The 19,806-nt window shown below is 37.3% G+C and overlaps 1 protein-coding gene across 2 annotated transcripts in view; it reads left to right on the top strand.

The window, feature by feature from the left end:
* Nucleotides 1-19,806, top strand: part of PREX2 (phosphatidylinositol-3,4,5-trisphosphate dependent Rac exchange factor 2) — a 172,333-nt gene that overhangs the window by 134,021 nt on the left and 18,506 nt on the right. For both annotated transcript variants that reach the window (XM_068187119.1, XM_068187116.1), the window contains 2 exons: nucleotides 11,137-11,203; nucleotides 13,204-13,394. In XM_068187119.1, the coding sequence (XP_068043220.1) occupies nucleotides 11,137-11,203; nucleotides 13,204-13,394 (258 nt within the window). The remainder of the gene's footprint in view (nucleotides 1-11,136; nucleotides 11,204-13,203; nucleotides 13,395-19,806) is intronic.

Raw genomic sequence — 19,806 nt, 5'->3', positions numbered from 1 at the left:
TTGCTCTAAAGAAAAACAAAAACATGAAATTAAATATTCCCTGGAAACATACTCAAGTGCAATAATACTTCACATGGAAGAAATCCTCCATGCAGCACCTCTTAATCAGTAATAAGTCATCCAAGATACAATCCATAAGCTATTCTTTCTCTGTAGAAAAGGAATGTGCTGCTTGCTTTTCGATGACCATCTGATGACCATTTTATAATCCTTCCATCACTACAGCAGCCAAAAGCAAGTGGGAGCAATGGCAATGGAAAAAGTAGTGGGAGGAAAAGCATGAGGACTAGAGGGAAAGAAAGCAATGTTTGGCAGTGACACTGCAGCCAAGGCATCCATTAATGAGAACTCAGGAAATAATTTCAACTTCTCTTATTCCTGATGCATTGAGTTAATAATGCTCCAGTAATATTGTGAAATAAGAGACCCCTTGGTTGTGTATGGTCCCAGTTGCAAACAGAGATGTTGGCCTAGCTTGGTATGTACCCAAGCAGGAGAGTAAATTAGGAAATGAGTAGTATCTATCTACCTCTTAATTTCATGTAGTAAAGTCTTATTAAAGTTTTAGTGCATAGAATATGTTTGTGTGATGGATCTCATAGCAATGTGTGCTTTAAATGGATGAATATACAGATCATTTATTTGAATTAATCAAAAGATATATTAGGGAATTTTTAGTGGATTTCAGGAAGGATAGCCATTAAGTCAAGAGGCTGAACCTTTGCTTTTATTGCAGAGGTCATTCATAACTCTGGAACTCTGTATGAGAAATGATGCAATAAATCCAGGTGCAAAATTGTCTTCCTTGACACTGGTTTGAGCATCATAAAGACTTCTGTCTTTCATGGTTCTTGCTTTGGGGCTTTTGCAAATACTACCTCAGCTATGAAATGGTCATTGATAAGATCATAATTTTTATGAGAATGCATGAAACACAGTTGAAAATTGGTTATAGAATTTCATGCTTATGTGGAATGGAGGAAATGTCCCTCCATCTTCTGTATTGGAATTAACCCTAGATATTTGAATCTTATTAGTAAAATAAGGGAACTTTTGTTCTAAGACCAGCTCAAGTTGAGTTCTTCAATTCCTGAGGCAACATCCTCTACGCCAGCAGTATGTAGTAAGTGCTTTATTGAAATAAAAATGTTATTTAAAGAAAATCAACAAAACAACCAATACCTAGTTTATAAGATTTCAGTCTGCTGAGAAATTTTCAGCATCGAACCCACAATTATTCTTAATCATGCTGGATTTTTTTTTCAAATTGCACTTATATTTATAGTTCACCAGTTCTGTTTCTGTGACACTGATAAGGAAAATAAAGTTATGTTCAAATTCTGTTTGAGAACTGAGCTGATGCTAGTAGTTGCCAGCAATGTAAATTAAACCTGATCAAATTGTTTACTAATCAGGAACATTCAGTACATCCAAGTGAAAGTAATTAGGTCAGCAGAGATTTTCAAGATCTTTATTACTATGTGTTCGATAGCTCAGCAGCTGTCTTCTAATCTAGCAGTGGACTAAAAAGAACCTGTGTGTCTGACCACTATGGAGGTCAATGTTAAGTGAGAGCTTTCTGTATTCTCCTTCCTCCTCCCATTTGTCCCCATCTTCCTCCTTTGGTACTCCTTGACTTTCAAACAGGCTTTTTTTCATCCTGATCAATCCTTTTGTTGTTAAGATACCAGACATTATTGTGCTTCAACAGCGCAGGACACAATGGTGTTCAAATCCATAACTACTACAAATGCTGGTAGGAATAACAAAACCTCACAAATGCACTATATTTACTCACACTACTTGGTTGATTTAAATATTGTCTTGCAAGTCTTGAGTCATGTAATTGTAAAAGCGTGAGGGTAAACTTAAAGCAGTAATGCTTCAAAATTACAGTTTAAGCATTATTTGTTTAAAATACATCCTGGCCTTTGAATATGGTCTTCATAAATGGTAAAGGTCTATTTCCTGCACTAAGGTTCAGTATGCTAGCTCTAACTGCATTGAATGGAAAGAAATCTTATGGTCCATGCTGTGATTGTCAGATTGGTTGTGATGCAAGCCTGTTGGAAGCTGGGACAGACCCTGGCAGACAGCTTAGCTTCATGGCCATAGCTCAGCCAGTCTTTGGACTGAACAATGATTCCCGAGTAAAACATTTAGTTGGATATGAGAATAGTTTTTATCCTTAGAGAAATAGGGTTTGGGGATAGCTTCCTGAAAAAAGTAAGCCATTTTTGAAAATGGCCTTTCAGAGTCAGAATGAAAACTTCTGTAATGTTTGTCTAAGTTATCATAGGTTTGGACTTGCTGGCCCAGGATGGGAATCTGAGTATGCAGCAGGAAGCTTGCTCTTTCAGTTTTCCTATCTCTGTATTTGACATTTTATCAGATTAATCTTTTTTTTTTTTTTTTTTTTTTTTTTTTTTTTTTTTGCTGGTGGTGATGGTTTTTTTTAGGTTTTTTTGTAGTGTGAGTTCTCATTCTGGGTAAAAGGTGTCCCTCCTATGGCATTCTATTAAAATGCAGTTTTCTACAGGTGCTTCTGGTTAGCTGCTTAATCAGAAAAGTCCAAGCACATCTATGCTTTAAGAGGTTTTTGCCTGGATAAGTCTGTGCACATAAGGGATGTATCACAAAGTCAGAGAGGATGTTCAGGTCACAGGTCATTCAGCAGGGTGCAGGGCTGTGGCTGTACCAAGCCTACTTCCAGCTTCTGTGTCTCTGCAGTGTGCTTCACTTTCATTGCTGACTGCAAGAGCAAACTACGGTGGTCTATAGGTGCTGAAAACAGCACATCAATATACATGCTTGGATTCCAATACTGTCTATGCAGATAATTTTTAGCTAATGTGAAATTAGAGAAATTAATGACTTTTGTATAGATGAACAATTTTAATGCTTCTTCAGAAACGTCTGCTCGCATTTAGATATATAAGCCCCCTCAAAATTTGTTTTCTGATGTTATGTTGTCTAGGATTGGGAATGTACAGAGGAAATGAGAAAAATAATAGATGAAGGTGAGGTCAAGAGAGTTCTGCTTTTCCATTAATTTTCTCTTAGCCTCAGCATGGCACTTTCTTGTGACAGCCCTGATTATATGATGACCCAGTTCTTTACTCCAAAGATAGGATCATGCTGTGGGAAAGACACCTGAGGGTAACTGTACATCCCCACCACTGGTGTGGGTGTTAATTACCACTGTATAGTAATTAACTGTCCTGTGCATCAATAGAGAAAGAAAGTCTATAAAAAATGTTCCTTCCTTCCTGCCTACCATTCTGTGTGATTTGGAGCTATTCTTTGAAGTCAGCTGTGTCCAGGGTTATTGGCAGCTACTTCTGTAGTCTGTTGTACAGCCATAATAGAAGAAAAATTAAAGCAAGCAGTAAAGAGGAAAAAAAATGTGGATTTTGTTTGAGTTTTCTTGTTTTTTTGTTGGGTTTTTCTCCCTATGTTGCTGCTTTCTTGACTATCATTTTGGGAGGTAAATGCAAGTCTGTTATGCTAAGGAAGCAATTATAATCAGTGAATCTAACGACAAATGATTTAGCTAACTACTCTCATTACATTGAACATCTGATTACACTGAATGTAATATCTGTCATTTTAAAGAGTTTCATTTACAATGTAACTTCAAACAATTTTTTCTGTCTGAAGCCTCCTGTATTTATATTATGTCATAAGTAATCCTCCACAGAGCAATGGCAAATTTGATTGAATTCTTTATTCAGGGATGTTACAATTCAGGAGGTTTTCATGTTGTTTGGGTTTCTTGTTTCTTTTGACTTTCAGAAAGATAAGAAAAGGAAACCATTTCTGCCCCTAGAATATCTGCAAACATGGAACAAAATATGAGGAATGTAACATCTTTTTTATTTATACACACACGTATACATGCACAACAGCCTCTCAAGCTTCTTGGCAGGACAATGTTTTCTGTATCCTGTATAATTTAGTCAAGGCAGAAAATAGATGTGATGGCACTCATTGCTACAGCCTGAACTAAAATTCTCTAATAGTTGCTTTGCTATAAATGAGTTACAATGACATAAAGGATGTATCCACTTAAAGGTACTTAATTACTGTGAAAGAAAGAACTTTTCTCTGAAACAAAATTATGACGCCTCAAGGCAATACCTGCATTATCAAAGAGGCTAGATCATATATCAATTCCTGTAGTAAATGCATTAAAATCTACCTTAAGGCTGACAGACTCCTTGCCCCACTGTTTCCAGTGGAAAGCTTTTCCAAAGCAAATGCTCAAGTGGTCAAGAAGCTTATCTTGCTTGTCCTTGTGCTACTCTTGTCCTGTGGTGGGTGTTTCCTTCATGTCTGTTCAGGTCAGTGAGTGACATGTTAATGAACAACTAACAGTTTCTGTCATTGCCATCAAATTTAGAAGAGTGATGTGAGGAGACTTAGGGTTTCAGAGAGTGATTCTGTGATATTTTCTGTTTGTTACAGTGAGATGTTTCTAAATCACATAGAAAAACTGCTTCCTGTTATTCAATACTAACTATTTGATACACAGCTTTGTGTTCAAAACAGCAGCAGCAAAGCTGGACTGCAATACTATATAGACAAATTTATTATGAATTTCCTATGACTATAAACATTGGAAATTTAATGACTCTTAGATTTTTAATATGTGGTTATAAATGTCTAGAAATTTGTGATGTAACACTCTCTAAATTCAGTCTTTAATTGAAAATTAAGCATTCACTCTGAAGGATATAACAAAGGAATAATAGCTAAGTTTGTCTTCTGATGAACTTAGTGAGAAGTACTTTAGATAGGACAGAAATTAAGATTCATTGCATCTAAGTGAAGCAAGACCAGAGAAAGAATAGAGAGATCCTGGGAAAAGTAAATTAAATTTGTCTAGCTGGTCTAAAAGATATTGCCAGATGGTTTGAATTTAACTTTGGGATTTTTTTTTTTTCCTTTTTCCATGCTGTGCTCATTCTGTGAACGTAAATTAATTGTTTCTTTAGACTTTTGACAGAATAGGATCAGTATTTATTATCGGTAGTTTTTTCCTTTGTTTACAGAACACAGTAGTATTCTGTAATTGAAAGTTATGAGTCTTGGTAGATTATATGTACTGACTCTTTGCTCACTGAGGCGGACATCAGGTTCATCCTGCTTTCTTTATCTGCTGCAAGCACAGAGAATGTGTATCTGCGGTGATCAGAGGTAGAGCCTTTTCTTTCACTCCTGGTCACTGATAGGAATCCAGCCCAAGCCTGCAGTACTTGAAACTCTAATCGCATGATGAATATTTGGCATGTCGTCTCTTTATACAGTGTATTCCCTGTCTGGAATATCCAGAGCTAAAAAGGTGACATCCATTGTCTGAAACAGAAATGTGGAAGCAATTACTTGGCATTATTTGGTTCAGTGTGGATTTGGCTGTTTTGACAGTGATGGGAGAAGCAGGAGGCCACCTGTAACTAGTCTGTGGTTGAAGAACTTCCCTTTCTTATCAAAATAGGATGGTTTTAAGTGCTCTTGGATGTAGTTAGAGATGCTGGGGACTAAATTCTGGAAAACAGGTGAAAAGTGGGCAGTGTTGCATAGAGCAAACTGGACTTTTTTCCCTTTTTTATTTTTGTCATCCATGACTTTCTGTCTTCAGATTTCTATGCTCACATTTATGTAATCCTCTGCTCTTGTGTTTACAAAGGTTTAAGAGTAGGGCTGTGAAAGGCCTGCTTCAATAGCAGGACTGTTACTTTGGAAGCATCCACCTCTGTTTCTACCTCAGACACTTGTGCTCAATCTAGTGCCAATTGCTCAATATACCTTACTCATAGGCTGAAGATAATTTAAATTGGTGGGAGACCAGTAGTTTAGCAAGATGCTGCAGTCTTGCAAGAAAATGAGGGGCATTATTAAGATTCCTGCCCTTAGTTTAAGATTCTAGTTTCTTGGGAATTTGGTTTTCAAGAGTTGAGAGTTTGTATCCCTGCTATACTCCCAGTCTAGTCCACTAAAGCAGGCAGTTGCCAAGAAAGTCATTAAGTTTAATTTCTTGAAATTTTCTTCATACCCCTGCCCACTTGTAAGTATTTAAATGCATTATTAAACCTGATTAATTTTTCTCTTCTTTATATTTTTTTCTTGTCTCACCATACAGTCACATCCCCTTCACCAAAGCCTGCACTATTTCCCACAGTAGAGGAAAATAATAGTTGTCCTGTTCCCAGCCAGGACAGGGTTAATTTCTGCAGCAGCCAGGAGGGACATGGCTAGGACCTGGAGATTGTTCTATACCACCTTACATCATTTCCAGGGGCAGGGGAAAGGAGTCCCTTCCAAGGAGAACAGATTCCTTCTGGTGGAGTAAATGTGGTGCTGGTCCTGAGCCACAGGGAGCATGGAGCTGCATGGCTGTGGTTGGGTTGTGGGCTCCACAGAGAGCCCTTTTGTGTGGGAATCACTCTCTCTTTTGTACACTTTTGTCATTAATATTTTTGATCTTACTTTTTGTTTTCTTGCCCCACTGCTGTTTCTAGTAAATTGTTCTTATCTCAACCTGTGATCTTTACCTTTTGTGACTCTAATTCTCCTCTCCAGCCCCCTGCAGGGGAAGGGGGAGTGAATAATAGTGCATGGCTTGGGAGTGGTTTCAGAGGAAATACTAAATTGGAGAATACCATTCCTAAACCATGACATCAGTAGGGACTGACAAAAGCCAGTTTGCCAGGAATCATAGAATTATTTAGGTTTGGAAAAGACCTTTGAGTCCAACTGTTAACCCAGCACTGCCAAGTCCACCACTAAACCACGTCCTTTAGTGCCATATCTACACATCTTTTGAATACCTCCAAGGATAGTGACTCAACTATGTCCCTGGGAAATCTGTCCCAGCGCTTGACAACCCTTTCAGTGAAGAAATTTTTCCTAATAACCAATCTAATCCTCCCCTGGCACAAATTGAGGCCATTTCCTCTTGTTCTATCACTTGCTATGTGGGAGAAGAGGCCAACCCCCACCTCATTACAAGAAGAACAATAAGGTCTCTCCTGAGCCTCCTTTTCTTCAGGCTAAACAACCTCAGCTCCCTCAGTTGCTCCTTCTAAGACTTGTGCTCCAGGCTTTTCTCCATCTTCATTGACCTTCTCTGGACACAGTCCAGCAGCTCAAGGTCTTCCTGGTAGTGAGGGCCCCAAAACTGAACACAGGATTGGAGGTGTGGCCTCACCAGTGCCAAGTACAGGGGTGTAAGGACCTTACCAAGGGGTAGGGCTTACTGAGTTGCTTACTCATGAAATACAAGTTACACCTGATTAGAGCCATATGGTACTAAAGTTTTCCATTCTGCGCTTCAGTTTTCACAACAGTTGTGAGAGGTCAAAATATTACTGTATATGTTCTTTGACAATTTAAAATCATAGCACAGTCATGAAGTTTTTCAGTTGTTAAAATTAAACCTTTCTGTAACTACGAAGGATGCTGGTGATGCTGTACATAGGATTGTATTGCTGACAGGTGCTAGGAGACATTATTTAAAATTGCTGAGTCTTAGCATGGGTTGATAAGGTAATTCTACTTGGTAATTTATCATTTATTGAGATTTGCCATTTAGTGGAAAGAATACGTGAAACAATTTGCTGTAACAGAAAATGGATACATTTACTACAGAAAAAATGTACTTTTTACATATATATTATATGTATATAAATGTATTTACAAATGTATATGTATAAATATATCTATACACACATATATATACAATAAGTGTGTTATACACACTCTCACCTGTGTAGTTAAAAACTAGATGGCAGAACATAGAATTGTTATTAAAGAAATACAAAAGTATGTGTGCACATAGATGCAAAAATACAGAGATACTGTTTATCTGTGTCATGAGTATGTGCTTTCTAATTTGAGCTGAAGAAAATAATTCGGGACTCCCACACTTCCCTACTCCACACCTCTGCTCTGATGTGTCCTTTCTCAGATTGCTGACTGTGCTTTTCTAGATGGTTTTGAATATCTTGTGACTGAGGGATAAAAAATCTAGTAGAATTGAGATCCATTTCCATGCTTCTGTTGAGGACAGTAGGAATTAATTTATACGTTTACCACAGTGGTGTGGAAATAAAATGCTAAATCCTTCTATGCTATAACAGCAAAGCAAAACCTTTCTAGAGCAGAACCATCAACTTGGTGGTATTTAATGCCATAGCCCAGTTATCTTCCCCTCTCCAATTATTTCTTTACTATCCTTGTATTTCAAAAAAATTATTAGCAATACCTAGGATAACCCTGTGGGCTTACTGGCTCAAGAAATTGAGAATAAGTCTAAACACTTGGATTTGCTTGAATTATCTTTCTGTTCCAAGTTACTCAGGAATGTGTGTCTCAAACTTTCTTAGGCTTCCATTTGCAAAATTTCAATTTTCAGAACTTTATACATGTCTGTGTCAGTTTCGGAGGATACCCTGTAAAATGCTTCACTAAGTAAACATCAATACTTCTGCATTTCCTTTGTACTCAGGTTCTGGGAAGACATCTTGGGAAAGCCTTTGTCTTGTGAGAGATTTTGCTTTTTTCGTTACCTTATCCCAGTGTTAGTTTTCCCTGAGAGACTTGTCCCTATTATTTGACATTGCTGCGTAGGGGATATCTTACAAAAGTCGAACACAGCAATAATCCCCAGTAGATTTATTGTGTATTGGATTATCTACCTTTTCTTTTTTTTAAAGGAAGGATTTCTGCTGGGTCTTAGAGAAATTGCACGGCTTTAAAAGCTAAACTAACATCACACTTGGAGACAAAGAACTATGATTTCATTCTGCTTCATTTCAAATAGATTAGAAAATATTGTCCAAATTGGGCACCATGCCAAGATTGCCATTAACTTTTCCCATAAAATATGATTAAGTACCTTAACAAGCATTTAGTAATTAAGCAAAGTGCTTTGGAAATTTATATGCTGTCCACAGGTTGTCATGTTCTATAAAATACTGAAGACAGTTTTTATGAAAAGCAATAAAAATAAAGCACTTGAGAAACATCTGGGAGTGTTATCTGATGGGGAACGAATAGTTTCACTTATAACAGGATATTTTTATATTTAAAATGAATGTTGTGTATAGTTAATTTTTTTGTTTGGGTTTCTTTAGGTTATTATAATTGCCTGAATTATGGAGTAATTCCTGTAACCATATATCCCATTTCAGTATCAGTGTTACTTCATTTTATACCCTGAGTTAATTATTTCCCATGTACTCCATTAATTAGTGTACTGTTGCATATTTAGTTTCTGGTTTCATTTAATGCAGATGAATTTGCTGGAATAACAATCCAAAGAGATGGGATTGCTGAACAGTCTCTGAATGAAGCAGATTTCCCTATTGTATGGCAGGAAAAAGCAGTATAGGCTTTCAGTCTGATAATGTTCAGTGGACAGCAGTGTGAGGCTTTGTTTTGTAGCATTGCTAACAAAGAAAAAAGGTTGGTCTGCTGCTGCTGAGGTAGCTTTTATGTGCTGTGGCCACTCAAAGTGATTTATGAGTAATTTTCTCTACAAACCTCTTTTCCTTTTAATAGTGTCCAGCTTCATCTTTCCTATTGTGGGTCATGCAACAGGCTTAATGGAATAACAGAACTAGATTATTTTTGCTGTGCTTTCTGAGGGAATTAATTGAAACCTTAGATTTGGGAGAGCTTGTTTTTCAAAACTATAAACCACAAATAAATAAAAGGTGGATGGATTTTTTTATCAACTCAATTATTCCAGATTATTGAAGAGTAACAGGCATTGAGATCTGGAGTCTGCACCCCTGCCCAGCAAGTGTGCAACAATGTAACTTCTCCCCTAGATAAAAAAATAAAATAAGAGAGGGAGCAATTTTTACCCTTGTATACTACATGAATCAGTGCTTTAATGACTGGGGGATCCAGCTGATCTTCTTGTTTGAGAGCTAGGATGCAAGAAGACAATTTTTTTTTTCATATTACAGAGCAACTGAAATTTGGTTGCCAAACTTCTTAGTTCCACCCTGGGTTGTGGCTCACTTGTGACCTTGAATGGGGTCTGTGCCTTGAGCACACACTGTGGAGCTAGATCACAGTGATACCTTGAGGTTGTCGCTGGAAAATCTCTTTTTTTTTGTCCTATGTGTTCCACCATTCAGTTGGGTTTCTCTTGTTCTGTTTCATTTAAATGTTGCCCAGAGCATTAGTAGCTGTTGCCTGGTTCTCACTGATAGGTAGGGAGGCCCACAAAATATTTCTATTTTCAGCTGCCACAGGAGATTTTAGGAGCTTTACAACCAGCAGAATGAGTTTTGGGATCAGAGAAACATGGAATGGTTTGGGTTTGACAACCTTTAAAGATGATCTGGTCCAACTTCCCTGCTGTGGCAGTGACAGACTTATTTAAGTGTTTCTGCAGAGGCAATAAAACCTGTGATCTTATGACAAAGATATGTGTGGTATTTACCTATGAGATGCTTAATGATCGCTCCTCTGTGGTGAGCAATTAATGTGCTTATAAGTTGGAAAGTTAAAACAAAAATTCCTCTAGGGTTCCTGAATTGAAGAAGACATGCATAATGCATATTTGTCCTCTGTAGGGTTTCTGCTTTTTTGTTTCTTTTTATATTATGAACATATATGTTTCCTCTGTCAGTACTGTGTTTCATGCTGGGGATTCTGCTTTTATGTTACTGCACTTATATATAGCAAATATAAAAAAGCTTGTAGAATGCGAAGCTCAGGCACTGTTTCTATGCCAGTTTTCCCCAAGTCACTCTTAAAATCCATACAGTTGCCACAGACCTTTATTTTCATGGGTAGCTTTGTTGAAAATCACTTTCAGATCCCTTTTTTTTTTTCTGATAACTAGATGTTAAAATTTTGCACTGTACTGTCAAAGGGCAGAGGGACAGTTTTTTGTCTCCAGAACAAAAAATTTTCTTTATTTTATTAGTTTTTATTTAATTACTTTAAAAGAAGGAGTGATAGTGCCTGTTGATTATTACTTCTTGACCCTCTCTTACCATAAGGTAAAAAGCCCTCTAGCCTTAGGATGGTGTCTAAGAATAGTCCCTTGTAGAAATTTTGTTCTGGACTTGAAACAATTAGTTTTTGCCTTACTCTATCTGTTTGTTCTTTCAGAGCATTCTACCTGGACAAGTCAAACTTGCCTCCAAATTCAACATCTAAAGCAGCTTATATAGATAAGGTAAATAAAGATGTTAAGTGCCTAATTAAACTCTGCATGTTACACATTGTGTTACTGAGACTTTATTCCATCAAAAATTGAATTGTTTAAAGCTGGGGGGAGAGGGGCAGGGAAAGGAGGAGCTCTCTTGCAGCTTTTTGTCCCACCTGTGTTTTTTGGGGTAGGTGGTGCCATGTGGTTCTGTATTAAAAGGTATGGCAGGAGGGTATCTGTGTTTGAGAAGAGGAATCATTACCTTCCTTTTTCATTGTGCTTTCAGAGCAATGCTACCGCCCTAGGAGCATGTGGGGTAGGATGGGGGACGACAGGTGCAGGCACAAATTCTTTGTTCTGAAAGCTGGAAGTGCTTTTCCAAATTAAATACTCCTTCAGCATCCTGCTCAGAAGACTTTCTTCTGAATCTTCTTATTTAGGCTTTCTTCAAATGCTTTCATCTGTCTTTAAACCTCTGTGTCTGAGAGATCCCAGGGGCTATAAAAATTCATTTAGTGCTCTCTTCTCTCATTGAAGAATTAATTCCTGTATTGCACCCCAGTAGGGGGAATAAAGAAATTCCTGGGGTCTTGCCTATGAAAGTGATTGAGCTACTATAGCTTGAGAAATAACAGCGCTCATCAGCTGAGCCCTATGACAGACTAAAATTTTATGTCAGTATCAGGCCTGGTTTTAACAGACTGGTGGTTTCTCTTTCTTGGACCCATGCAGGGCTACACACAGGGGAAGAAGGACATTTGCCACTCCTTCCCTGGGGAGTCAGCAGCTTGCCTAGCAGTCACAGGTGCAGCAGGGGATGTTTAGCGGTGAGGGAAGTGCTTGTCACCCCTAAACTTGTTGCCTACCTATTTCAGCAAAAAGTTTAAGGGCAAGAGAGAAGCATCTCGTAATCCACATCTGACCAAGAGATGATAGCATGAATTTATTTTGAAACTGGAGCAAGCCAAGTACATGATCCAGTTTTAGCTGTGCCTTTCACTTCACTGTCTGTAGCTCTGCATTAGTAGACGACAACAGCTAAAATCAATTTAGACTGACGCAAGTTAATCCAGTAGGACCTAAATAAAGTTAAATCTGTTTGCACCCAGGTTAAAATATGCTATTTTTTCCAGAAGATTTTCTTGACATCTATGCTTTTCAATGAAGTAACTGTCATAGGACCAAGTGAGGCTGCTGTTTCTCTAACTAGTTAAAACTGTCTTTAGGGAATTAATCTGTCTTTCAAAAGATTAATTCTTTGAGTAGCATTGGGATTTGTTGGAATCTTTAGGTGTTTCTGGAATAAAGAGAAGTGGGAATTTGGAATTAGGTGGTCTGAAAATCTGTGTTCTGAACATGTCATATACACAAAGCACCATGAGATACTGGTTTTCATTGCTAGACCATTTTTGAAGGCTTCTCTTCTGGCACAAGCTTTGCATTTGAAAGCTGCCTTCTTTACTTCATTCATTCTTAGAACAGTAATGCTGGGATTATTTTAAGTCTTACTACAAAGCTAACTGTTTTTGCTTTGTAGTATGTTTTTGTCACATCTGTTAATTTTTATTTTTTGATGTTGTTAGTCAGAATTAGAAACTAGACATTTGATAAATAAAGGACAGTGTTGTCATAAATGCAAGCTGATTTTCTCAGCAAGTCAAATAAAAAATCTTGGTATCTTCCTGTATATGTGTACAGTTGTAGGTTGCTTCTTTATGTTTTCCCTTTTTTTTTCCCAGTCCATTAATGGATACAGCACTCATGGGACAATCAATCTATTGAAGTGAAAAACACTTCCATAGACAGGGCTGGGAAGGAAACAGTCAGTGATGGGAAGAACTGAAAAGCTTTAGAAAGTTGTCATATGTCATGCATCAGAAGACTCCATGTTTTGTATTTATGTCATGGAATTTGGCTTTCTCAGCCAGACCTGGTGTTCTACCTGCATCTCTGATGACCTACTCAGTTAGGGCATTTCATGTGCTCTCAAGAGCAAATACTGAAATATCTCTTTTTCTCTCTTGCAGCTGATGAGGCCTCTCAATTGCCTGGATGAGCTGTACCGGCTCATAGGGTCCTTTATCCGATCCAAGCGCACGGCTGCCTGCGCATACACCGCGTGCAGCGCTTCCGGCGTCGGATTGCTCTCGGTGTCGTCTGAGCTCTGCAGCAGGCTGGGAGCTTGTCACATCATTATGTGCAACAGCGGTGTTCACCGGTAGGACAGTTGGCTTTTTCCTCCTTTTTTTGCAGTCAGTCACTCCGTCATTGCAGGTTGGAGACTGCTGCTCTTTTTAGAGATGGATCTTGCACAAATATCTCATATCTTGCATAAAATAGTAAGTGCACTTGAAAGATTTGTGGAAATTCTAGAACTGTGTTTGCAGTGATTGACAGAAATGGGCAGTACAATTTTTTTTTGTTTGTGCAGTTGTAATGAGATTGTACTTCATTCAAGTCAGTAAAAGGCAGAAATCTTAATTGCTAAAGTAGAAAGTGGAATGTTACCTAGATGAATAATATGTATGATATTGAACTCTTAATGCAGGCAAGAAATGCTGATATTTTTATTTATGGTAGGGAGAATAATAGTAGAGCTTGATTCAAGGAAACAGGATGAAACAAAGACATTCATTTTTGCAGGCACACCTCAGGTTCAGCCTGAAGGACAGGTGATGTATTTAATACATTACCAAAAAATAGACTGACCTACAGTCAACTGAACTTTGTCATCAACCCTAAGAGATTTTAATAAACAAATATATATGATAATATGATATAATTTGGTTTAATAAACAAATATATATATGATAATAGTATCACCAGAGAGCTCTCTAGTACTTAATTGTATTTGTCACAGACAGCAATACATTTATGCTCCAGCTGGGCAGATTACAATTTTTTTGGGACAGTGTACCAAAAAAGCAAAGACTAAAATTGGAGAGGGGGAAAAACCCAAGCAAACAAAAGAATTAACATATAATCTGATACCAAAAATATGTTTTTTTCATAAGAATTCCAAACTGTAGATCAGGGGTAGCAGTATGTTTAAAATGCTGCTTAGTTTCTGATCTACGCAAGTCCTTATTTTAGCAGACAAGGTTACCAATACCTTGTGTTAGAATGAGCATTACTTTCTCCTCATTTTAAGTAAAATCCTTTCTTCCAAAGAGTTTTGAGGAGGGGAAAAGGAAACAGGCAATTGACACATAAGCAATGCAGATTATCAGGCATGAAAAAAAGGAAAAGCTCCATATACAGCCAAAAAATTTAAGTTGTATAAAGACAGTGTTTGCCATTTGAGAGTTGGTAACAGAGTATTTGTATTACTCTCTGTCAATGATAAAAGTGTACATAACATACTGTATACTGTACTTAATTTTAGGGAATAGCGTGAAAAAGCTGTGTTATATAATACTAGTCTCTATATCAGATGAAGATGCAAATGCTGTGGAGCTTGGGCTGTCATGACACTGTTGTTTCAGAAGACCATGAGGCTGTACAGCTTTTCTCTTTGTCTTGCTTTCAGTTTCATGTCTCATGTGATCAGAAAAGGCGTCGGGCATAATTCTGACGGGTTTTTTTAAGCTGAAAAAGACTGCCTCTGGGTTTGATCACCATTTCATGAATTTATTGGTACATTTGTGCCAAAAATTCTGGTAGTTTAAGATTGAAGTCAGAACTACCCAAATAAACTATTACCCTGTAGTGTGTGGGTCACAAATTATTCAAAATAACTTGCTGATTGAATAAGATATGGTTTGTTTAAATCTGAACATGAGCTATTCTCAGATGAAAATGAATTCATCATCAAATTTCTGCTCAAAACTAGGGCTAATTCAAAGGTAAAGACTCCTGAAATGTCTATAAAAGTGTATTTTAAAACCACAAAAAATTAGAAAACCAACATATTGGTTTTAAAGACTGTATTATGAGCATGGGAATGGGATTTAAAAGTGTTATGTGTGGGTTTCTGTCTAGATGTTAAAGGATTCATCATCATCTATTTACATAAAGTAAAGGTGCAAGATGCTTTTCTCTAAAGCATGACTAGTTCTACTTTACAGCGAGTCCATTTGAGTTTTGGTACAAAATAATTCTACTTCATTTGTGCATTAATACTGCCTTTGTGACTACCATCTGTTCAGAGAAAGAAACATCAACTCTTGGCATTATCGGTGATACTTTAAGATAGGCCCTCCAGGAAAAACGAATGGGCTAGTTGAGAAATTGTATAGGCACTCAGGGGTTTGTACCTGGAAGTTCAGAAGAAAACTTGTGTATTTCGATAGAAGAAGGGATTCATTCACTCTTCTAAGGGAAATAAGTCCCTTTAAGTGGTTAAAGCTAAGAAAGTTTTTTAATAACAATTACCTGAAATTACTGTTGCGGATGCAAACTGGACGGATGAAGAAGTTTTTCCTTAGCATTTGGAGTCATATAAAGTCATTTCATGTACTGTTTTCTCTTTCTGGTCTCCCTTGGCCACATCTCTACAGTCAAGTACTAAGTGGGCTTTGGTTTTAGACCTTCTGAAATTGCTTTTGCCCAGATAGAAAGCTTGCTTTGTTTCCAGTTTGTAGGTTTGCTCAGTGAATTTTGTGCTCGGCATTTCTAGTGCTAAATTCTGCAGTGTTTTTATGGACCTACTCCCCTTTCTGCTCTCAGAGTGAAACAGTCTTGCAGCAACACAAAATCCTGTGAGGAAGACACAAGAGGAAAGAGTAAGATGCTGGATGTGATCAAGTCCCATAGACAGAGGATTTTGCTTTATGCCTGCAATCTCAAAGGCTAAATTCTTCTGTTTGTTGGAGTAGTATTTAATCAGGGCAGATAATGTTGCAAAATAGTGCTCCTTAGCTTGTTAGCTAGTTCCTTAGAGTTCCAGCTACAGATTTGCAGTTAGAGGGGATATTTATCTCTGGCTGTATTCAGCAGTGTATCTGGCATTCTGTGCTCTTAGAAACTAAGTACTGGGAAGTCCATGATTGTGACCAGTTGCAGAACTTCATGTTTTGTAGGCTCCAGGTCAATGACTCATGACTGTTTTTTAACACTAGGCCACCTATACTAAATGAGTTGAAATCTGTATTATCTACAGATGCTACTGGATAAACAGATGGGGAAAAGATGTCAATTTTTCTTGCAGATTAAATTTTGAAAATCTACTCATTTGTCAGTCCTGCCAGCTTAAAAATGAAGTTCAACTTGGAGCAAGGCTCCCCCATACTTTCTTTTTAAAGGCCCTCATTTTAACTGAGTTTCTATTATTGGTCTTTAAGGGAGTGAAAGTCTGAGAGTGTCTGGAAGAGTACAGGATGATCTACTCATCAACATCTTTCTTTTGTTCATGGGGAGTGGAAACTGAGCAAGACATTAATCTGTCAAAGTTTAAATACATTTAATAGAATTTTAAATACATACATACATATATATATACACATATATACACATATATACATATATATATATATATATATACATACATACACACACACACACACACACACATATATATATATATACACACACACACACACACACACACACACTTTCCCTCACTCAATTTATTCATCTCTTACTGAACTGATTGCAGAGCCCTTTCTGTGTTCTCTGAATTTAGGTGTCATGGATTGACAAGGGGGCAGGGGGAGGTTCCGCCACTGCTCCTACTAACCAGAAGCAAGTCCCAGATAGCTTGTGAGGGAGGCACTGGGTGACAGTCCAATGCAGAAGAGGCCAAGAACTATGAAACAGCAGCTTTGTCTGCTTTGACAGTGATTGCTGATCTCTGGATCAGCAGTGTCTTGGTTTCTGACTTCTCTGTGATCCATATTAAATTGCTTTTTACGCTGCACTAGGCTAAAACAGCTTGACAGAGTTCATACTTTCATCCCTATATCCAAGATAATGCTGGGGATTTTGAATTGCTGGTGATTGCTTTTCTTTGATTTTTATTATGACAATATGTTTACCAATTTACATTAAAGCCTGCAATCCTATATCTATTTCAGACAGCAGTTCTTTCCAAATACATTTTGAGCATCAGAAAACCAAGGATGGGGGAAAATAAATCCCTTTAACCTTCACTGTCCTAAGCGATGTGTGGGTGCCACAAACCTCCCCTTGGATTATCATAAGCGAACATGCCTTGTTGATCAACAAGAGGAACGGGGCTCTGAATTAGTTTGAGAAATCAATACTTTGCATTTTTATTTTACCTTTTTTATCTTCCATAATTATATTTCTGCCTGCCAGCCAGCTGTCACCCTGTAAACAATGTTCTGCTTTCTTTGCTTGTGTTCATTCTGTTTGAAGCTGCTGTCAATCTGTACAAATGCAGGTGATGAAAGGCACTTTTAAATTTTATTGAATCATTATTCTAGCTCCTGCTTGAGGGAGAAGAGCAAGACTGCACTGCACAGACGTGTCCTAGCCTCTTTCTGTGCCAAAATGAAATTAGGTGCAGCAGCTGCAGAAGTCTGTTCAGGGACCATAGGCCTTACAGGCTCAAAGGAATAATTTAAAGCATCCAAGTGAAACAAATCCCAAGTTTATTTAAATTTTTGCATTTCCTGGAGGATCAAGGGAAAAATCTTTTATAATCTTGATGAAACCCAAAAAAATCAGAGTCTTATTTTCTTTTCTGAATTTTAATTTCCCCTGCAGAAATTCTCTCTCTCCTTAGTGTTACCATTCTTCAAGCAGTGGGGTTCTGGCTGGCAGACACTTGGCTGAAGAATGAGGCAGGTTTTGCCAAGTGTTGATTATGCTGTCTCCTGTAGCTGGCAGTGGTCCTGCAATCCAGCTAAACATGCTTCATCTTCCACATTGTAAAGCAGAGTAGCACCATAAGCTGTCCATCATGGCCAGCTGCCTTTCTGCGAATCAAATGAAACAAGGTGAAAAATAGGTACTCCAAATCTGTATTTTTGACATTCTATCATAAGAATTCTTCCTTTTAGATTCAGAAATTTTCCTCTAGGAATTTAGTTCTGAGCTCAATGAGTGCATGCTACAAAGAAAATCCTTGGAGTTTTGCAGCTGTATTTAGGCTATCAGCTCCCCAGTAAGAAAACTTTCAGGGATCGATGGGACTGCTTTCAGGAGACAGGTTAGCACAGACTGAAAAACTAATCCATAGCCTTCTCCAGCCATCTGGTCTCAGCTGGGCTTTTAGTCCTGTTACCGTCCTATTTAGTCAAGATTCTCTTCTATTTTTTAAATGGTAGTTCTGTTATATCTGTCTGCAATTTGTATATTTTTATGATACCATACCCACTGAGGCATAAACAAACTCCTCTTTGTGTAAAATAATTTAGGATAATAGAGTATTACATTCTGTGCTGGTTACTACCTAAAACCAGCTAAATAATCTTGAAATATGAGAATTTGTCTTAAAATAAAATAAGCAAGACATTTAGCACAAATAGTGCTATATTGTTCCTACAGCAGTAATTGTTTTATTTTGCTCTATATTTGTCTTTCATAGGCAATCTGGTACATTTTTGCTTTGTCACCTCTAGTGTATCTAATACATATACTAGATGGATTATAGTCTTACTGTTCTCTTGAACTGTTAAATTCTGAGACACTATTTTGTTTAAAATGCAATCTGAAAATGCAGAGAAGTGCATTAAATGCAATGAGACAGAAAAGATGGATCAAAGTCGTTACTAGTATGGATTTCAAGGCATGTTTTTTTTTTTCTATTTGGTCTTCTTTTAACATTATGGATGTTTAGTAGCAGGGTTGACACACAATGATATTAGTGTGCTCTGTAGAATCATCCTTTCATACTTCAGTTCCTGCATGATTGCCTTATCTGAGGTCCATGTCTTTGAAACTGGTGGTTTTCATGCAAAATCTTCTACTTTACAATAAAAATTAAATAGGACCTCTCGAACAATCTGAAACGAAAGATGTAACCAGATCTGCTTTAATTTTTGGCATAAAGAGAGGTAAGTGAATAGTTTGAATTATTACAAGATGAGAAGTAAATTGCAATTTTTTACTCGATTTACTTGCCAGTTTAGAAAGGAAGAAACCTTTAATGGAAAGACTTTTTGCACAGAATGAGAGATAATGGCCAAAGCTGGGGTTTCAGATGCCTTTAGATTGTGTTTGTTTATTTTTGCAATTATGATGGAAAATGAGCAAATAAAAGGCATGGAATACCTCAAATATTTGGAAATGTTGTTCGCTTATCAAGCAAAGGATATTTAATAGTGCAGTTGCTTCCTTGCAACATTTCCAGCTGACTAGAGGTGCTAAGATTGTACAGGAAAAATGATTGTGAAAAGATGCTCCCTGCAGTTTTTTAACATTGACAGATGATGTGCAGTAAAAAGAAGTACCTTTTTTTTTCCTTCCTAATTTTTCTTTGAAAATCTCTCTGTTTTAAAGAGGTAGAATACTTACATTTATTTCTGGAAGTAGATTGTATAACAATAATCTTTAAATCTACAGAAAAAAATTAACATTACCTCCTTTGTGTTTCATACTGCATTATTAAAAATTACTAATATTGAACCAAATACCTCTGATAAAAATATTTTTGGAACCTACAAAAAAATTCATTAACCACGGGTAGGTTTGATATATGACTAAGAGATACTTACCTCCCAAGA

The sequence above is a fragment of the Anomalospiza imberbis genome, chromosome 1 (genome assembly GCF_031753505.1).
Source record: "Anomalospiza imberbis isolate Cuckoo-Finch-1a 21T00152 chromosome 1, ASM3175350v1, whole genome shotgun sequence".
Lineage (NCBI taxonomy): Eukaryota > Metazoa > Chordata > Aves > Passeriformes > Viduidae > Anomalospiza > Anomalospiza imberbis.
This window is presented reverse-complemented; position numbering and strand designations above follow the sequence as displayed.